This window comes from Rhinatrema bivittatum, chromosome 2 (assembly GCF_901001135.1).
Source record: "Rhinatrema bivittatum chromosome 2, aRhiBiv1.1, whole genome shotgun sequence".
NCBI lineage: Eukaryota > Metazoa > Chordata > Amphibia > Gymnophiona > Rhinatrematidae > Rhinatrema > Rhinatrema bivittatum.
Genome location: NC_042616.1, coordinates 596,029,794 through 596,049,173, shown reverse-complemented (window position 1 = coordinate 596,049,173; position 19,380 = coordinate 596,029,794). Strand labels below are relative to the sequence as shown.

The 19,380-nt window shown below is 43.3% G+C and overlaps 1 protein-coding gene across 5 annotated transcripts in view; it reads right to left on the bottom strand.

Annotated features, from left to right (window-relative positions):
- The window catches only part of GREB1L (GREB1 like retinoic acid receptor coactivator), a 729,370-nt gene that overhangs the window by 124,366 nt on the left and 585,624 nt on the right, over nt 1–19,380 (bottom strand). For all 5 annotated transcript variants that reach the window (XM_029591103.1, XM_029591107.1, XM_029591104.1 and 2 more), the window contains 3 exons: nt 18,914–19,047; nt 6,667–7,006; nt 4,807–4,922 (listed from right to left, as the gene is read on the bottom strand). In XM_029591103.1, the coding sequence (XP_029446963.1) occupies nt 4,807–4,922; nt 6,667–7,006; nt 18,914–19,047 (590 nt within the window). The remainder of the gene's footprint in view (nt 1–4,806; nt 4,923–6,666; nt 7,007–18,913; nt 19,048–19,380) is intronic.

The following is a 19,380-nucleotide window of genomic DNA, read 5'->3' as shown; positions in this document are numbered from 1 at the left end:
GGATGTGGATAAGTTTGCGACGAAATAGGAAATATAGATGATATTTTCTATTTCGTCACGGTTCGGGGGTCCCTGAAAATGATAGGAAACCCCACGAAATTCCAAGCCTTCAGATTTAATTAATTACAATCTCCTACCCTCCTGACCCTCCAAAAATTTGCCTAAATTTCCTGGTGGTCCAACGGGGGTCCCAGGAGCGATCTCGTCCTCTCGGGCCGTTGGCTGCCTCTAATAAAAATGGCGCTGATGGCCCTTTGCCCTTACCATGTGACAGGGGCTGTTGGTGCCATTGGCCGGCCCCTGTCACATGATAAGAGCAATGGATGGCCCGTGCCATTTTTTAAGGGGCATTCATCAAATCGTGACAGGGCTTTATCACGTGCATTATGCGGTAACACATGCGATAATTACTGCATCACGATTTGAATATTTAAATTTGAAATTAAAATAAAAAAGGTAGGAGTCTGGGCGGGGATTTGAATAATGAGGGGCCGACAGTAGTGCCAGAAATAACTACATCTTTTCTACTGGCGCCACGAGGACAAAAGTGCTCAGCGCGGCCGCAACCGTGGCATGGGATACTGCACCACCACAGTGCGGCCGGCTGCACACTTTAGCCTCTTTCTTGGCCACGGGTGATCATTCAGCTATATTCCACTCATGACTGAGAGCCTCTTCCCTTAATGCGCGCAGATCCACCTCTCCCGAGCGCCCCAATTTAATATTTAAATTGGGTGCCAAGGTAAAAAGGAGGTGCTAGGGGAAATTGTAAAACCCTAGCGCCTCCTCGGAAGCGGGCGCCCAGGAAAGTTGGCGGTCAGATTAGGAAAATGGATGCACAATTTTATGAGCGTTCGTTTTTCTAACCTATGCACAGCCACGGGTTAGGAAAATGGACGCTCGTTAATTGAGTGTCCTTTTTCCTAACCTGACTGCTGGCACACTTTTTTTTTTTTTTTTTTTTAATTCTCCTATTTCAGTTCCTCTGACTTAATATTGCAACATATTTTCTGCTTTTCTGTAACTTTTTTGGGCTCCTCAAGAATTAATGCCTGCTCCGAGCAGGCGTTAATTTTTGTGGGTTAAAATGTGCGTGTGTCAGGTGCACATTTTTTTTTTAATCGGGGGAAATAGGTAATAGCCTCATCAACATGAATTTAAATGTGATGAGTGCTATTACCTAAGTGCTCCACTGGACGTGTGTTTTGGATGCACTAACCCCCGATTTGCATCGGGGGTTATGAACGCACATCCAAAACGCACGTCCAGTCGTGTGTTGAGCTATGTGCTGTGGTCAAGCGCTTGATATTGCATCGGCCTGTATGTATATAAAAACCCAGGTCACCCAAGCAAATGTATCTTTCATCAACTGCCTCATGTTCCTTTCTTCATTTGATTTATAACCAGAATATTTACTTGTTCTACACACATGTGTGTGTATATGCATGCTTTTGCATATGTGTACCTTTGAAAATTACCCACCAAAATGGGTAAAACAGAATGGAAATGTCCTTTCTTCTTTCTGGGAAAGAAACAGACGAGTTCTTTCCCTGAAGAGCTGACTCTGGGAGGATGTCCTGCGACAGGAAAGCACAACTACCTGGTTGCTTGGAAACTGGTTAGAAAGCTGATTAGTCACCAAGCTCTGAGGAAGTCAGTTCAGGAGAACTGTGCTACCCCTCGGATTTTAATTATATCTATATCTATACCTATCCATTTATTCATACAGTTATGGGTTGGATTTTGGTGTGCTGTCTATGAGGCCCATATTCAAAAACCATTTAGACAGACAACACAAAAGTTATCCGTCTAAATGGCACATTAGGTATATTCAGCCAATTATCCAGCTAAATTATAGCGGGATAAGTAATTATTCAGCTATAATTTAGCTGGAAACAAATGAGGCGTTCTGGGGGATGTTCAAGGGAGGGTTTATTTATCGGACTAACTTAGCCGAATTTCAGAAATATTTGGATAAGTTAGCTGGATAAGTTTAGACCTGCTTCAGAGCAAATCTAAAGTTATCCAGCCTTGTGTGGCTAGATAACTAAGCTACTTATCTGGTAGCGCTGTGAAAAACAAAAAAATAGAAGAAGAAGTAACAGGTCTGTGTCCCGATTTACACCTTGTCCACAAAGTTAAAGATAGTGTGTGTACAAAGTTAAAGATAGCGGGCCAGATTTTAAAAGGCCTGTGCGCGTAAATCCAGCCGGATTTACGCGCGCAGGAGACTTGCGCACCGGCGCGCCTATGTTGCATAGGCAGCTGGTGCGCGCAAAGCCCCGGGACTTGCGTAAGTCCCGGGGTTTTGCTTGGGGGGCATGGCATTCGGGGGCGTTCCGGGGGCAGGGCCGTGGGTGTGGTGCCGGCCCGGGGGCATTCCGGGGGCGTGGCCGAGGCCTCCGAACCTGCCCCCGGGCCAGGAAATGGCCTACTGGCACGCGCAAGTTACGCCTGCCTTGGGTAGGCGTAACTTTCTGAACAAAGGTGGGGGGGGGGGTGCATTTAGTTAGGGCTGGGGGGTGGGTTAGGTAGGGGAAGGGAGGGGAAGGTGCTGGAAAAAAAGTTCCCTCCAAGGCCGCTCCGATTTTGGAGTGGCCTCGGAGGGAACGGAGGCAGACTGCTCGGCTCGGCACGCGCAGGTTGCACAATTGTGCACCCTCCCTGCGCGCGCCAACCCTGGATTTTATAACATGCGCGCACATGTTTTAAAATCGGCCGTAGATTTGTTCGCGCGAACAAATCTACACCCAGGCATAACTTTTAAAATCTTCCCCAGTGTGTACAATTCTGGTCGCCGCATCTCAAAAAAGATATAGTTGTGATGGAGAAGGTACAGAGAAGGGTGACCAAAATGATAAAGGGGATGGAACAGCTCCCCTATGAGGAAAGGCTGAAGAGGTTAGGGCTGTTCAGCTTGGAGAAGAGACGGCTGAGGGGGGATATGATAGAGGTGTTTAAAATCATGAGAGGTCTTGAACGAGTAGATGTGAATTGGTTATTTACCCTTTCGGATAATAGAAGCACTAGGGGGCGCTCCATGAAGTTAGCAAGTAGCACATTTAAGACTAATCGGAGAAAATTCTTTTTCACTAACACACAATTAAGCTCTGGAATTTGTTGCCAGAGGATGTGGTTAGTGCAGTTAGTGTAGCTGGGTTTAAAAAAGGTTTGGAGAAGTTCGTGGAGAAGTCCATTAACTGCTATTAATCAAGTTGACTTAGGGAATGGCCACTGCTATTACTGGCATCAGTAGCATGGGATCTTCTTGGTGTTTGCGTACTTGCCAGGTTCTTGTGGTCTGGTTTGGCCTTTGTTGGAAACAGGATGCTGGGCTTGATGGACCTTTGGTCTGACCCAGCATGGTAATTTCTTATGTTCTTATAGGCCTTGTTGGGCTGTGCTCCCCACTTTCCCCAATTCCCCTTGAAAGTGTGTAAAAATGTGCCAGGATTTTATTATAAAGAGATCTAGGGAAGGGAGCAGGATCAGAACTTACCCGTTTGTGCTTATAGCGTAGTAAGTTCTGATCCAGATTTCTGCAGCGATTCTTTGGGTTTGGAGGGATGGGGGAGGGGCAGGGAGGTGGGGATTTGCAGCGCCAGATATTTAAACTGCAGAGAGGTGGGGGGGAAGGTCCCAATGGCAGCAATAGTTTTTATTATTGAGAGAACTGGAGGGCTTGGGGGACCAGTGGACCCTGGTACATTTTTACAAATTTACAAGGGGATCGGGGGTAGGGGGAGCATGACCCAACAGGATCTATCTTTAACTCTGTGAGCAAGGTGTAAACCAGGCCAGAGGCCTTTTATTTTTTCTTCTTGACAGCATTACTTATCTGTATATGTTTTGAAGATATCCAGATAAGTAGCTAGTTATCCAGTTACATAAGGCTGGATAATTAAAAAAAAAGCTAAGCAGCTATATTCAAATATTACTGGTTAGGTTTCTTAGTAATCCGGCTACATGTAGCCAGATAATTTTAGTCAAATATATTCAGCAGGACATTTATCCTGCTGAATAAATAGGACAAGTTATCCAGTTACGCACACACCATTTGTTTCTCTGTGCACACTATCCATTCATCAGATATGCACATGCCGCCGAAACGAATCAAACGAATGGAGCAACAAATGCATATGCCTATTGTCCACTACTACCCTCCCTACTGAATATGAACCCCTATATTTATATGAGCTAAAGAAATTGGTAAGAACCATCCACTGTGACATATGAGATTATCATCTTGTTTTGGTTTTGCTCTTGCTCAAGAAAGCTTTTAAGTTGAAGATTTCTTTTTTCCTTTTGAATCGACATTTGCTAAAGATTTTTATGACATAAGAAACATTTATTTTTGCAGTTTAAGAACGAATTCTCTGCTGTGGTGAAAAGGAGCAAGGACTGGACACATAGATTGGTCACTTTTTGTGCCATAGTGTAGGAGATTGGACTTTTGAGACCTCTGATATATGGGTCCGAGTGCATTTTAAAGGTGATGCAGCCATGTCCTAGGTGAAAAAGAAGACAGCACCATATACTACTGTGGTGATATTTGATGGCCCAAAACTGGATCTGAGGGTTTCAGTGATGGGGGAGACTTCCCCTTAATTTCCTTCACTGGCAGAGAGATGAAGTCACATAGATAAGACATCTGGGAAGTAGGGGTTTGCAATGGGAAATTGCTCCCTACCAAAATCAAACCCACAACTATACGAAAACAAATCTTCCACAAAAGGTGTCACTTTATTTTGTGAAATTACTAGAGAAAGTAATCAAGACTGCCCTAGTCATTACTTTTAACCATACCTGGGGAATGTCTCTCCAAGGGGGTCTTTGCCAGTTAGGATAACAATACAAGGTAGCCCTTCTAAATCCCAATAGGTTCGAGGGTTCCAGTCCTCTTGTTCACAGCCCTTCCATACCTTTAAAATAATGATGCTACAATTCAGTGATTCATCTTGGACTCCCAGTACTTATCACACCAGAAGCTCACTGTACTTCCCAAACATGTTCTGGTGACCCTATAGCCAGTTGGGTCTCCAGGATATCTACATGGAATATGCATGAGCATAAATTGAAAACTCAATGTGTGTAAATTTATCTCACGAATATTTATTGTGCATATCCTGAAGATGTGACTGGCTGTGGGGTCATCAGGACAGTAGGTTTGGAATACTATGGCTTAGTTGCAACAGACTTATCCCATCTATTAAGATTTGTGCAGACAAGATTGCCCTTCTCTGCCATCACATTCTATGTCTCTATGTATTCCAATTACTATAAGGGTCAGGTTTAAGTGAATACTGCATGCTACATCTGTAAGCTAATAAACTGTTAACTTTCTATCAAGGTTCAGGGCCTTTCAAGACTACTCTCTGTTGAAGCATTTTTTGCATTGTTCTCTCTTCCAGGATAAAGTTGTTTTGCCATAGTCTATAATGAGTATCCCAATATTTGTACACAGATATATTTTTTTGCTTATCTGCATCTAAAATCCTTCTCCCTTTCAATCAATTCAGACCAGCAGTACCATCAATAACCTATCTAGACTATCAATGGGCAACAGTGAGTCCAAGCATTACCCCTTAAAATGGAAATCCAAAAGCTTAAACACAATTCATGAGAACTATACACCTGCAACATATACAGTGATGGTACTTTACAACCACTGCTCCTGGAATGACAGTATTTCAATCCAACAGTCATCTCTAAATTTCAACATTTCTTGTAGGTGTAGTGCTAAATTATAGTAATTTGCATCCTTCAGAGGGAATAAAGAACTTTTTAAAATGTAAAATCAATTTGTACAGCTCTCAATTTTCTCTTCAAACACCTTATTCCCTACTGAGCCCATCAGGAAGCCACCGCAGGTGCATAGTACAGCCTCACACACGCTTGTGAATGAGAAGGTAAGAGATTTCCTGGTGTGCATTATGCTTCAAACAGCTTTTTAATCAAACGTTACTTTTTTTCTTCTGAAGGTGTAAATTCCAAATACTTTACTGCTATACACTTGGAAGGGCCGATTCATCTCATCCAAGTTGAAGTGTTCCTTTAAACAGAAAGCTATGCTCGTTTTTATTGCCTTTAAACAGATTATTCACTTCCCTGTTTTATTGTAACTGTCACTCTCCTAATCATGCTCTTGTTACAGTTGTTTGTGTTCTCTTTTACCTTGCACACTTTGTTAAATGTAAACCGGTTTGATGTGATTCTTGTCATGAAAGCCGGTATAGTAAAAATAATAAATAATAATAATAAAATAATAATAATTATTATATAAATGCATAATCAACAATTAGCAATTAAAACACAAGCTACAAGAAAGTCTGTTTCCATTGTAATTGATTATTACAATCAATGCCATTTTTAAAGGGCCAGTAACTACTGGCCATTTTAGCTCCTTCCAAACTCATAAGTATAAAAATGTTGATTCAGCAGCAGCAATAGTCAACTTATCCAGTAAGGGAAATGTGCAACAGAAATGATAAGTGTAGTGCCTAGTGAGATGACTAGCAACTACACATACCGGGGCACCTCCAGCATGTCATGAAATGGTACTGAATTTTTGAGACCCTGATAAAGCTGTGATGAATCTTAGGTATTTATCCAAAATAAATAGGATGGGGAATATAGTGGTTAAAGTGAAATGTGCTTATTGCAAACCTTTAATCGTGTTACAAAGTGCCTAGCAACGTTAAGTTCTGAAGCTGGGTTCCCAAGAATGATCTCAAAGCGGTATCGTAGACCAAGTTTGTCTCGCACTTCCTGGAGCCTTTCCTTTGACAACATTGCCAACTGCACAGAGGGAACTCGAATAACCAACATGTGTCCTCGCCCATTCTTGTCCTTCCCTGGCGAAGTGATGAGATCATCCATGATGCTGAGTGTTTCCGGGGTGGTATGGTCTCTAAGGGATGCCATAGTGGTAAGGGCCATCAAGGCTTCTGAGTATTGCTGAATAAGAAGGTAACAGCGAACCACCATGCTGTGTAACCTAGGATACCTTCCACAGAACACACACATTATTCAGACAGTAAAACAGCATCTTGTTCAAAAACAGATCTTGCAGGACCAAATGATGAAATTTCCAAGCCAATGGCACTAAAAAAGAAGGCTTATGACAACTTTTACTATAGGTTTACCAGTTGCCATGGTCAAACACAAATCATTTTTCTACTTTAACAGCACTCTTTGCTAAATCTCAGGCAAGAGTGTGATTTAACTGGATGATTATGTATACCAATACATTCAAAAACTACATAAAGGCATGAACATGAAAAATTATGCACAAAGTTACAAAAGCAAAACAATCTCTTCTTGTGGTATCTGCCTTCTAGTTATTTGAGAATTTATAAACAATGGAACGGCTGCAAAAAAAAAAAAAAATAAAAGAAATGGTGAGACAGATCCATGCTCACTTAGGGGCGGATTTTAAATGCCCTGCGCGCGTAAATCCGGGCGGATTTACGCGCGCAGGGCCCTTGTGCGCCAGCGTGCCTATTTTGTATAGGCCGCCGGCGTGCACAGAGCCCCGGGACGCGCGTAAGTCCTGGGGTTTTTTAAAAGGGGCGGGAGGGGATGTGTCAGGGGCGTGGCAGAATGACGCAGCGTTTCGGGGGCGTGATGCGGCGTTTTGGGGGCGGCGACGTGGGCGTGGTTTCGGCCCGGGGTGTTCCAGGGGCGTGGCCGCGGCCTCCGGACCAGCCCCCGGGACCGGAACACGGAGCGGGGCAGCCGGCCGGCGCGCAGATTTACGTCTGCTTTTCGCAGGCGTAAATCGTGGAATAAAGGTAAGGGGGGGGTTTAGATAGGGCCGGGGTGTGGGTTAGGGAGGGGAAGGGAGGGCGAAGGAAAGTTCCCTCCGAGGCCGCTCCGAAATCGGAGCGGCCTCGGAGGGAACAGGCAGCGCTCGGCGCGCGCAGGTTGCACAAATGTGCACCCCCTTGCGCTCGCCGACCCCGGATTTTGTAAGATACGCGCGGCTACGCGCGTATCTTATAAAATCCTGCGTACTTTTGTTTGCGCCTGGTGCGCGAACAAAAGTACGCGATCACGCAATTTTTTAAAATCTACCCTTTAGGGAGCATACATCCAAGCTTATTTAAATCACATATATAGATTGCTAAGCTTCTCTAAAATTGCTTAGTCCTAACATAAAGTACCCATAGTCCTTAAATCAAAGAAAATAGCTTAATCTAAAAATTATTTTCTCTCTGCAGTGTATTTGGCATGTGGGATGGGTAATGTAAAGCTTGGTATTTCTGAAATCATACAAAACAGGAATTGAAACCACTCTTACAATAAGAGGACTCTCTCAAACCCAAACATTTGATCAGAGTGGGTTATTTAAAAAAATCAAAATCTGCCAAAAACATAAAAGGTTTACCATTCCCTACATCAAATAAGGCTTAAACGTAACACAAAAGGGTCCCATGCACACAGTGATAAGCTAGCGAATGATTTCATCATGATTTAGGATGAAGAAAACAAATCGTCTTGACTAACCTCCATTATCAAAGTCAAACGGCCGTTTGCTTATTTACTTGATTTCTATCATGTTGTTTAAGCTTTCACATGTACAGTGGAGGATAAGCCAACATGATTCAATCAAAATGTAACTGTGAACAGCAAAATCACTGCCACTGCCTTTGATACATTTTTCGATGCTTGGGGCCCATATGTATCCATGCTTCCTCACAGAGCTCATAGTGCGATTCTGAACATATTAGCAGTCTCATGAATCTCAGAACAAGACATTTAATTTTATTGCATGTATTATAAGTATACTTAAGTTAACTGAATGAAGCCATTGGGAGGAGTCCGAATTTTAACTTTTTGTTTTTTTGTTATGAACATTGATGTTCAATATTCTTGAATAGGGGAGGGAATGGGGATTATTGTTCTTGTAAGGCAATGGTGTCTAAACATTTTGTTAGATGCTTAATCTGTTGTTGCCATAAAATAGTTTAAAATCTAACAAGTTAAACATAGGGAAGCTACTTTCAAACTAATTCTTGCGGCAGCATATGCATGTGTGTATGGCTGTGAGATCTACTCAAGTATTTTATAACACGTTGTTTGATGTGCGTACATTTTATAAAATATGCGAATCTCTAATCCACAGCATACATGCATATGTAAGCTTATGTGTGAATAAATTCAAGACATTTAATTTTATTGCATGTATTATAAGTATACTTAAGTTAACTGAATGAAGCCATTGGGAGGAGTCCGAATTTTAACTTTTTGTTTTTTTGTTATGAACATTGATGTTCAATATTCTTGAATAGGGGAGGGAATGGGGATTATTGTTCTTGTAAGGCAATGGTGTCTAAACATTTTGTTAGATGCTTAATCTGTTGTTGCCATAAAATAGTTTAAAATCTAACAAGTTAAACATAGGGAAGCTACTTTCAAACTAATTCTTGCGGCAGCATATGCACGTGTGTATGGCTGTGAGATCTACTCAAGTTTTTTATAACACGTTGTTTGATGTGTGTACATTTTATAAAATATGTGAATCTCTAATCCACAGCATACATGCATATGTAAGCTTATGTGTGAATAAATCCAATACATTTTGAAACCACATATATCAACGCATTGAATGGGTGCACTTTTCCTAATTATTTAAAAAATAGATATGCATTAAGGGGCAATTTTCAAAAGGATTTACACACTTAAAACTGGGCTTTACACGTGTAAATCCACTTTACATATCTAAGTGGGCTTTTGAAATCTGCTACAATATATGCAATTGAATTGTCCATAGGTTTTACATGCACTTTAAGGGCACTTTAAGGGTTAAAACTTTCTGTGACAATACATTACATTTAATTCCTTTGAAAATTATCTTCATAAGTCTTGATTTACATGGGTAAATCAGCTAATTTTAAAATTGCACGTTTAAACGAAATTAACCAGTTTATCAATTAGTCCACCAGTTTGCCCCATCCTTCTCCAGGTCTTTGAGACCTTTCTAGTTCTTCATCCAGAATTCCCCCCAGTTCACCCAGATACTCCACCTAGTCAGAACTACACAATAAACAAATTTAATATCACTTATGGGAGAGAAATAGCAGCTGTAAAAATATGCGAGTATGTTGGCAAATTTACACATGTGCCTTTTAAAATAGCAACTTATGCGCTAAAATATGAAGTTTCAAAAGTTTGCATGTGGAAAAATTAGCATATACAGGTGCAAATAGCATGTACCCATGTATAGGAAAATTAGTTTCTTACCTGATAATTTTCATTCCTGTAGTACCACGGATCAGTCCAGACTCCTGGGTTTTGCCCCCCCTCTAGCAGATGGAGACAGAGCAGTTATCAAAACAAACTCCGCCTATAAATAGGCTGGTGCCACCTACAGTCCGGCAGTATTACTCAATGTCAAAGCAGAATGGAAATCTCAACACCATTATAACTATATACAGTAAAAGAAACAAACCGGTCCACTGAATCCTCCCAGGACCTGAACCTTGAGAACCACTTGAGGACAAAATTCAGAATTCTGCCAATCTGAAATAAGATAATATATAAGAACCGAGCGGACTCTCCCTTTCTCTCATGTCTGAGATGGGCGGGATTCTGGACTCATCCGTGGTACTACAGGAATGAAAATTATCAGGTAAGAAACTAATTTTCCTTTCCCTATACGTACCCGGATCAGTCCAGACTCCTGGGATATACCAGAGCTTCCTTAATTGGGATGGGATCTGGAGAGGCCCGCTCGAAGCACTCCCTCTCCAAATCCTTCCGCAACTGGAGCCTGAACATCCAGTCTGTAATGTCTTGCAAAAGTATGCAAGGATTTCCACATAGCCATCCTGCATATCTCCCATGGTGATACCATCTGCCCAAGACGCCGCTTGCGAACGAGTAGAGTGGGCACGCAGACCCGTAGGAAGGGATCTACCGCGAAGGAGATAGGCCGAACTAATAGCCTCTTTTAGCCAACGAGCTATAATAGTTTTGGACGCCTGCTGTCCTCGTTTAGGACCACTCCACAGCACAAAGAGATGGTCAGACACACAAAACTAATTGGTAACCTCTAGGTAACGCAGCAAAGCTCTGCGAATGTCAAGCTTCTGCAAGTCACCAGCCAAAGGATCCGAACGGTCTAACTCTGTGAAGGCCGGCAGATCAACCGATTGGTTGACATGAAAAGAGGAAACCACTTTTGGCAAGAAAGACGGAACTGTCCTTAAAGAAACTCCCGAATCCGAAATCCGCAAAAAAGGGTTCCCTACATGAAAGTGCCTGGAGTTCAGACACCCTATGAGCCGATGTAATGGCCACCAGAAAAATCACCTTCAAGGTAAGAATTTTTAGAGTCGATCTCTTCAAGGGCTCAAAAGGCGCCGAACAAAGAGCAGCGAGGACTAAATTCAGACTCCATGATGGACAGGGATGCCGAAGTGAAGGACGCAAGTGTTTTGCTCCCTTAAGAAAATGAACTACATTCGGATGTGCGGCTAATGCTAAGCCCTGGACGGATCCACGCAAACAACCAAGCGCCACCACTTGCACTCTGAGGGAACTTCATGACAAACCATTAGACTGGATTGTAGAAAACACAGAGTATCTGACACCGAAAACCGGGTAGGCATGACCACTCGATCCAGACATCAAGTCTCAAAAACTTTCCATACTCTAACATACGTGAGATTGGTAGAAGTCTTACGTGATCAGAGGAGTGTGGCTACTACAGCCAGAGAACAGCCTTTGCGACTTAACCTCTGCCTTTCAAAAGCCATGCCACTAGACAGAAGCGATCGACTTCTTCCAAACAAACAGGCCCTTGATGCAGCAGGTCCGGGAGAACTGGAAACCACAGCAGGCCCTCCACAGCAAGATTGAGAAGGTCCGCGAACCAGGGACGTCTCGGCCATTCTGGAGCTACCAGGATGACCTCCGTTGGATGGATCTCTATCCGCCTGAGCACTTTGCCAATCAATGGCCAAGGCAGAAAGATGTACAGAAGAACCTCTGTGGGCCAAGGTAGCACTAGGGTATCTACCCCTTCTGCTCCCGTCTCTCTCCACCGAGCATAGAACTGTGGAGCTTTGGCATTCCGAAACATCGACATGAGATCCATGCTGGGCGTGCTCCATGCGTCGCAAATGAGTTGAAAAACCGCGTTCATCAATTCCCATTCCCCGGGATCGAGGCGGTGACAACTTATAAAGTCTGCCTGCATGTAGTCCTCGCCGGCGATATGAGACGCTGCTATGCTTACCAAGTTTTGTTCTGCCCAGCTAATCAATTGTTGAGCTTCCATCGCCACCGGTTGACTTCTGGTTTCTCCTTGGCGATTGATGTACACCACCATGGTCGCATCGTCTGAGAGAATTCTGACCGACTTGCCCTGGAGGAGAGGATGGAATGCTTGCAATGCCAACCATACCGCCCTGGTTTCCAGTCAATTGATCGACCAGAGAGATTCGACGGGAGACCAAAGTCCTTGTACTGATTTCCCGTGACATACTACTCCCCAACCAGAGAAACTGGCATCGGTGGTGACCACTGTCCAGTCGGGTATTTCCAGGGGAACTTCTCGGACTAAATTGTCCATCACCAACCACCAGTCGAGACTGGATCGCACTGCCTCTATAAGCGGCAAAGGTAGATGAAAAAGCTCGGAGACTGGGTTCCATCGGGAAAGGAAGGCGGACTGTAAAGGCCTCATATGAGCAAAGGCCCAGGGAGAACCCGAAAACCTGTAAATCATCTCTGACTCTAGGTGGGTGCTTGAGCATTAAACCTCTTACTTGGACTTGCAGCTTGGAGATGTGTTCCATGGTAAGAAAAACTCTGCCCTGCTGAGTGTCAAATAGAGCAGCCAAATACGCCAATGACTGAGTGGGCTCCAGTCGGCTCTTGGTGAAATTGACCACCCAGCCCAGTGATTGTAGGAGCTGAAGTACTCTCTGATTCGCCTCCTGGGCAAGCGCTTTCGATTTTGCACGAATTAGCCAATCGTCCAAGTAAGGATGCACCAGCAACCTTTCCCTGCGGAGATGGGCTATCACCACCACCATCACCTTGGTGAATGTCTTGGGCGCTGTGGCTAGACCGAAGGGCAGAGCTTGAAACTGTACCAGTACCAGCTGATCCAGTACCGAAAACCGAAGAAACCTCTGTTGGTCTGACTGAATGCCTATATGAAGATCTGCTTCCGTGAGGTCTAAGGATGCTAGAAACTCTCCCTTGCGCACCGAGGCAATGACTGACCAGAGTGTCTCCATGCGAAACCGGGGGACCCAGAGACATCTATTTACTTTTTTTTTTTTAGATCCAGATTGAGCCGAAAGGATCCCTCTTTTTTTGGCACTATGGAGTAATGGCCTTTCCTTCTTGCCTCCAGAGGCACTGAGACGATGGCCCCTAGTTGCAGAAGTCATTGCAAGGTGTCCTGCACCGCTCTTTGCTTGGTTTCATAACCGCAAGGAGAAATTAGAAATCTTATTCTCCCCCAGAGATTGGATCATATCTTCCAGGTCTTTACCGAAAAGTAGTTTGTCTTTGAAGGGCAAGGACCCTAGCTGTGACTTGGAGGAGACATCCATCGACCAGTTTCTCAAAAGAGGAGCCTGCGAGCTGAGACAGCTGAAACCATGGATCTGGCCGATGTGTGCAGTAGATCATGTAGTGCATCCACGCTGTACTCCACCACAGCTTCCAGACGACCTGCCTCTTCATCCGATAAGGCGGTGTTACCTTGCAACTGCTGAATCCAGTAGAGACCCACTCGTAAGGCGAAATTGCTGCAAACAGCCGCATGCACTCCCAGTGCTGAAACCTCAAAAATCTTTTTAAGTTGCACCTCCAAATTCCTGTCTTGCAGGTCCTTGAGTGCTGTAGCTCCAGTAACCGGGATCGTGGTCTTCTTGGTAACAGCGCACACTGCCGCATCTACCTTGGGTACTCAAAGCAGCTCTAAAGCATCCTCTGGCAGAGGATATAGCTTGTCCATGGCTTTACACATTTTCAATCCCAGGTCTGGGGTATCCCATTCCCGGAAGAGCAAATCTGTAGCCGAGAAATGAAAGAGAAAGGAAGAAGCAGGGCCTCTCAGACCCAGCAACACCGGATCCATAGCACCCAGTTTAGATTCCTCAGGGGGACTTTCAATGCCCAGTTCGGCTAAAATAGAAGGAATAAGGGGACCCAACTCCTCCTTTCTACAGAGGCGCACCAGCTTAGGGCCATCCCCTTCCGCAGCATGCGCCCCATGCATTGTGCCTTGGTGCTGTACATCAGGGTCTACATCCACCTCCTGTGGGGGCTTGGGCAGTAGGTCTAGGTCATCTGGATCATAATCCTGACTAGAAGTATCCGTAGTAATCTGGGGAACCCCTGACCGATGGGGCCGCTTAGGCTGAGCAGGCTCCGCACCTCCCTTAGAGGTAGACCTTTTCTTAGCAGAGGGCTTAGATCATTGACAAAACGACCTTTTTACCAGATCGTAGCTTCCCTAACTTCCTCTCCTTGTAAGCTTTATGAAGTAATAACACAAATTGTGACAAAAAAGAGGAAGAGGAAGAGTCAGAGGCCCCCTCGAGGCTATCCTCCATTGCAGGGGAATTAGGCTGTAAAGGTTCCCTGTCCCTTGGAAAACCTTGCTGGGGAGAAAGGAGGAGGAGGTAAAACCCCCTCCCCCAGCGCTGCACTAGACACAACCCTGAATGACTGGAAAATGGTCCCCCGTTCCCATGCTGAACGGGAACTGATCAGCCTCAGAGTGAATTGCAGCAGACATCCCAAGCGGGACTGGGGCAGACTTTGATTTAACTAGTTTTGCCATTTTAATAATTTTTATTTTTTTGGCTCCCGACAGCCCCTCCCCCTCCCCCAGGATGCAAGCCGAGCAAAGGCCCTCCCTGGAGAGTTGCGCGCGGACCGACCCGCACACGTGGCAAACGGACGAACGCGGCATCGAGTCGTGACAGGAAAATAAAGACAAAATAAATTAAAGAAAATTCAATGAATAAACAGCAAAACGAAAGGCAAATACCGCGCTGCGACAGGGAGTGAAGGGGAGAGAGACGGTGCGGGAGAAAATGAAAGCAAAACTTTTTTTAAATTATAAAACTTGCCTGGCAGTGGTCCAAGTTGCTGATCCCTTTGGGTGGAGTGAACCGGGGCTCCTCGGTGTCACACACAAGCTGCTGAGAAGATAAGTAGGGCCCTCGACCCTGTGAAGCAGCTGCCTCAGACCAGCATGGGATGGCTCTCTCAGAACCTAACGACCACCTGGGAGGCTAACGACCACTGTGCTGCCACAAGCTCCTTTCTTTTATATTCTTTTTAAATAAAATAATCCAGAAACAAAAGACAAAAAAGTCCCCTAAACTAACTAAACACAAGATAATCAACTTAAGCACACAGCCCAGACTGTAGGTTTGGCACCTCTCCCATCTGCTGGAGATAGAAGAATACTGCCGGACTGTAGGTGGCACCAGCCTATTTATAGGCGGAGTTTGTTTTGATAACTGCTTTGTCTCCATCTGCTGGGGGGGGGGGGGGGCAAAACCCAGGAGTCTGGACTGATCCGGGTATGTACAGGGAAATGCTATTTTAGAAAGCTCAAATATTCACGCGTAAGTAGGATTCGCATGTAAATATATATGTATAAAAACAGGGTGGTCTAGGCGTGTTCCAGGGTGGGGCCAACAGTTATGCATGTAAGTTGCTGTTTCATAAGAGACTTATGCATGTAGATTTGGCAGCTTACTCAAGCATAGTTACACCTGCTCATTATCTAGCGAAAGAAATATTAAATGTCTTTATTGTGAATTACTGAGTGGATGGGGGTTCTGGGAGAACTGGTGGTAATTTCCTTCATGTGCGCCTTACAGAGGGTAAGTGCTATTTAACGTACATGTGTAAAATCTCCACGCGTACATTTTTAAATTTGAAAGTAAAAATTCACCTGTACAGTAGTTCAGCACCGCTTAGCCGGATAAGTTCTGATTTATCCAGCTAAGAGGTGGTTTTGCTGCTATTTAGCTGGGTAAGTCTTAAAATTGCAACTTATCTGTCTAAGTAATAACTGGATAAGTCTAAACTAAGGGGATAATTTATAACTGTGCACACTGGTGTAAAGTCCGTGGGTACATTTTATCTGCAGACTTTACACTAATTTTCAAAGGGAAAATTATCCCACCCAAATTACCTGCACACATTTACACCTGACAGTGTGCGCGCATGGCTTTTTCAAGAAAAAATATGTGCAAAAATGCAAACGTATGCGCTTAAGTGCTAAACCCTTTCCCTCCCTGCCCCTGGGAACGCCCCTGCTCAGTGAAGGTAAAAGTACTCGGCATAAGCATAAAAAACAGCACAAACAAACCAATGTACAAATACACTATCTCATATTGATAAGACCAAAGGTGTCATACAGTTTTTGCTCAGACAATCTGTATTATCTAAAAAGAAAAAGAAAAGAAAAAAGAGCATATGAAAAAGGAGGAGAGGGGGTAATGGGAATGGAAAGTAAAAGAGGAAAGGGAAGGGGAAAGGAAGAGAAGGGAGATTTGTCTCCCCCTCCTTTTCTCCCTTCCCTTTCCCCTTTTTATCTCTCCCTCTCCTCTTTTTCTTTCCCTTCCCTCTCCCTTCCCTTTTTATGTGCTCTTTTTTTTTTTTTAAGGTATTTGTTGTGCCTTGTCTGAACAACATTTGTGTGGCATCTTTAGGGTGAGTGGTTTGTTTCTTGAGCCAACTAGCTCCGTCTACTGAAAAGGTCTGTTTTGACAATCCCCTTTTATAATCAATTTATTATTTATTTTTATTATAAATCACATCTTTTAATTAATACTATTATTTTTTGATACAGGCACCATAGGGTTCTTATTTGTCTCTCTGCTGCCCTTTTTTCATATATACTTTAGATATGGTGTTTTTATTTATTTACTTGATTGATTTATATATTCATTATTTCTATGTTGTTTATGTCTGCCTTTATAAAATTAAATTTACCGTATTTTATGTATTTCATTGTTTGCTTTATGTTGTATGATATATATTGATTTGCTTTTATTTTTGTAGATTTATTATTCATTCCCTGATACAGGTATGAGCCATATCTGGCTCTCTCTAATATGATGTTTGTATTTATATGTTTGTAATTTTATGCAATAAAGATTTTTTGGACAATTTCTTTTTTTATATTCTTTTAAAAGTTTTTTTGTCTTATCAATGTGAGATAGTGTATTTGTACATTGACTGCTGTGTACCGCTCATTTTGTTTAACAAAAAGTACATGCCTACAGGCTCTAAACGCATACTTTTACCTGCATATAGGAAAGGCAATTTTGTAAAAGCCCATTTCTGTAGGTAAAGTACTGTTTTACCCAAGGAAATGGCTTTGAAAATTGCCTCAGAGCTGTTCACATTCTAGACATTATTTAAAAAAAACATCTTCCAGGGAAAAGGACAGAATATTAGAACATAAGAACAGCCAAATTGGGTTGGACAAATGGTCGATCTAGCCCAGCATCCTGTCTCCAACAGTGGCCCCAGATTTATTAGTAATACCCAAAAGACCCAAACCAGAGTTCATCTAAGCATTCCCCATAGAGAAACAATTATGCAGCAGCTAACTCAATCTCTAATATCTGTTTATGTCCTTGTCTTCTACAAACACATCCAGACTCTTCTTGAACTCAGATATGCTGCGTGCGCTGTGCGCATTTTACAAAGGGCCCAACCATGCGCGTAACCCCCTGTTATGTGCCGAAGCGTCGGGCTCAAAGAAGGGGCGGACTGAGGTCGTGATCTGGGCAGGATGGCGGGCCATGACAGCACCATCAGCTGCTGTCCTGGGGAAGTGTGCCTACTGCTTCTCCGAAGGAGCGGTAAGGTACAAAATAAAAAATATTATAATAGTTAGGTAGGGAGTAGGGGTCGGGGAGGAGAGGGGGAAAAGGTAGGAAGGTTAGATCATGGGTATAGGGAACTGGGGAAGCCCTTCTCATGTTGCCGCGCGTTGCTTTTTAAAATCCCCTCCCCCACGCGTGCATACGAGTCGAGGGCCGTCCGCACATGTGTGTGTGGATACAGCATTTTATAATATGCATGCGGTGACCTGTGCATGTTCTAAAACTGGTGCGCACGTGGACACGCGCGCGCAGGTCTTAAAATCAACTCCTAAAGAAATATTTCCTTGTCTTAATTCTGAAACTACTAACTTTCAGTTTTACTGATTGCTCCCTGGTCCTAATATTGTTTGGCAGGGTAATAAACCTCTTGCTTTTGATTTTTTTTCTGCTTATAATCTTGTAAACCTCTACCATGTCCATCCCAAATCTTCTCCTTTCCAAGCAAAAAAAACCCTTAACCTTTTCAGCCTTTTATATGAGAGACACCCCAATCCTCTTACCATTCTGACTATCCTTCTTTGTACCTTCTCAAGTCCTACCTCAACCTTTATGAGATGGGGCAACCAGCACTACATGCAGTATTCCAGGAGTGGTAATGGCAGAGCTCTATAAGGAGGCACGATAATATCCTTGGATTCATTATTGATAACTTTCCAAATTAACTTAAAAATTAAGTAGATCCATGCCAGTGACATATTAAGTCCCTAGTACCAGAGCTTACAGCATGCCAGAATACCAGCAAATGGGCAAGTGCTCAGATAATACCAGCAGCAGTAATTCAGGCAAATGTGTTCAACATCACGCCAATACCTTTCAGCTTGAAGAGCTGTTGAATTTAAAGTGAGACTAATTTATGTGACCAAGATTAGTAAATATTACAGTTCTCGCATAATACAGAAAAAAGGCAAGACCAACTTGAACTCTGATTTTTAATTTCCAAATCTATTCTGATAACATGGTATTGACGTCATCCAGCAAGAGGCAGAATCATTTTTGAAAGCTCTATTCTTATTTTGTTTTCTTACCGCTCCAAAAGTGTGTTCACCATTTTTTCAAATGTCTCATCACATCTTAACAGTGGGCTTGTGATTCCCCACTGCAAAGACTTGCTGTATTCACTCAGGCCAAAGTACAACTTCTCCTCATTGCCCACTTCCTCCTGGTCCAAAGGAATACACAGCAATTAAAGGTAGATTTAGAAAAACAATATATTTCTCCTCCACTGGATAGATAAGTAATCTTTTTAAAAAAAAAAAAAAATCACCAAACTGAATTTCTACAAAAGGATGTTACCAGTTGTTCTTCACTTCTACTTTTAATATCTAAAAGTTCAGAGGCCTTTATGACTGAGCATGTCCCCTGGTGTACGAGGATTGCACAGCAAAAGAAAAAAGACCCTCAAATTCCCAGTGCAAACAACCTAAAACCTATAAAGATTTCCTTCTATTTGTATAAATATTGCAGATTAGTCATGGGGGTGGGAAGTAACAAA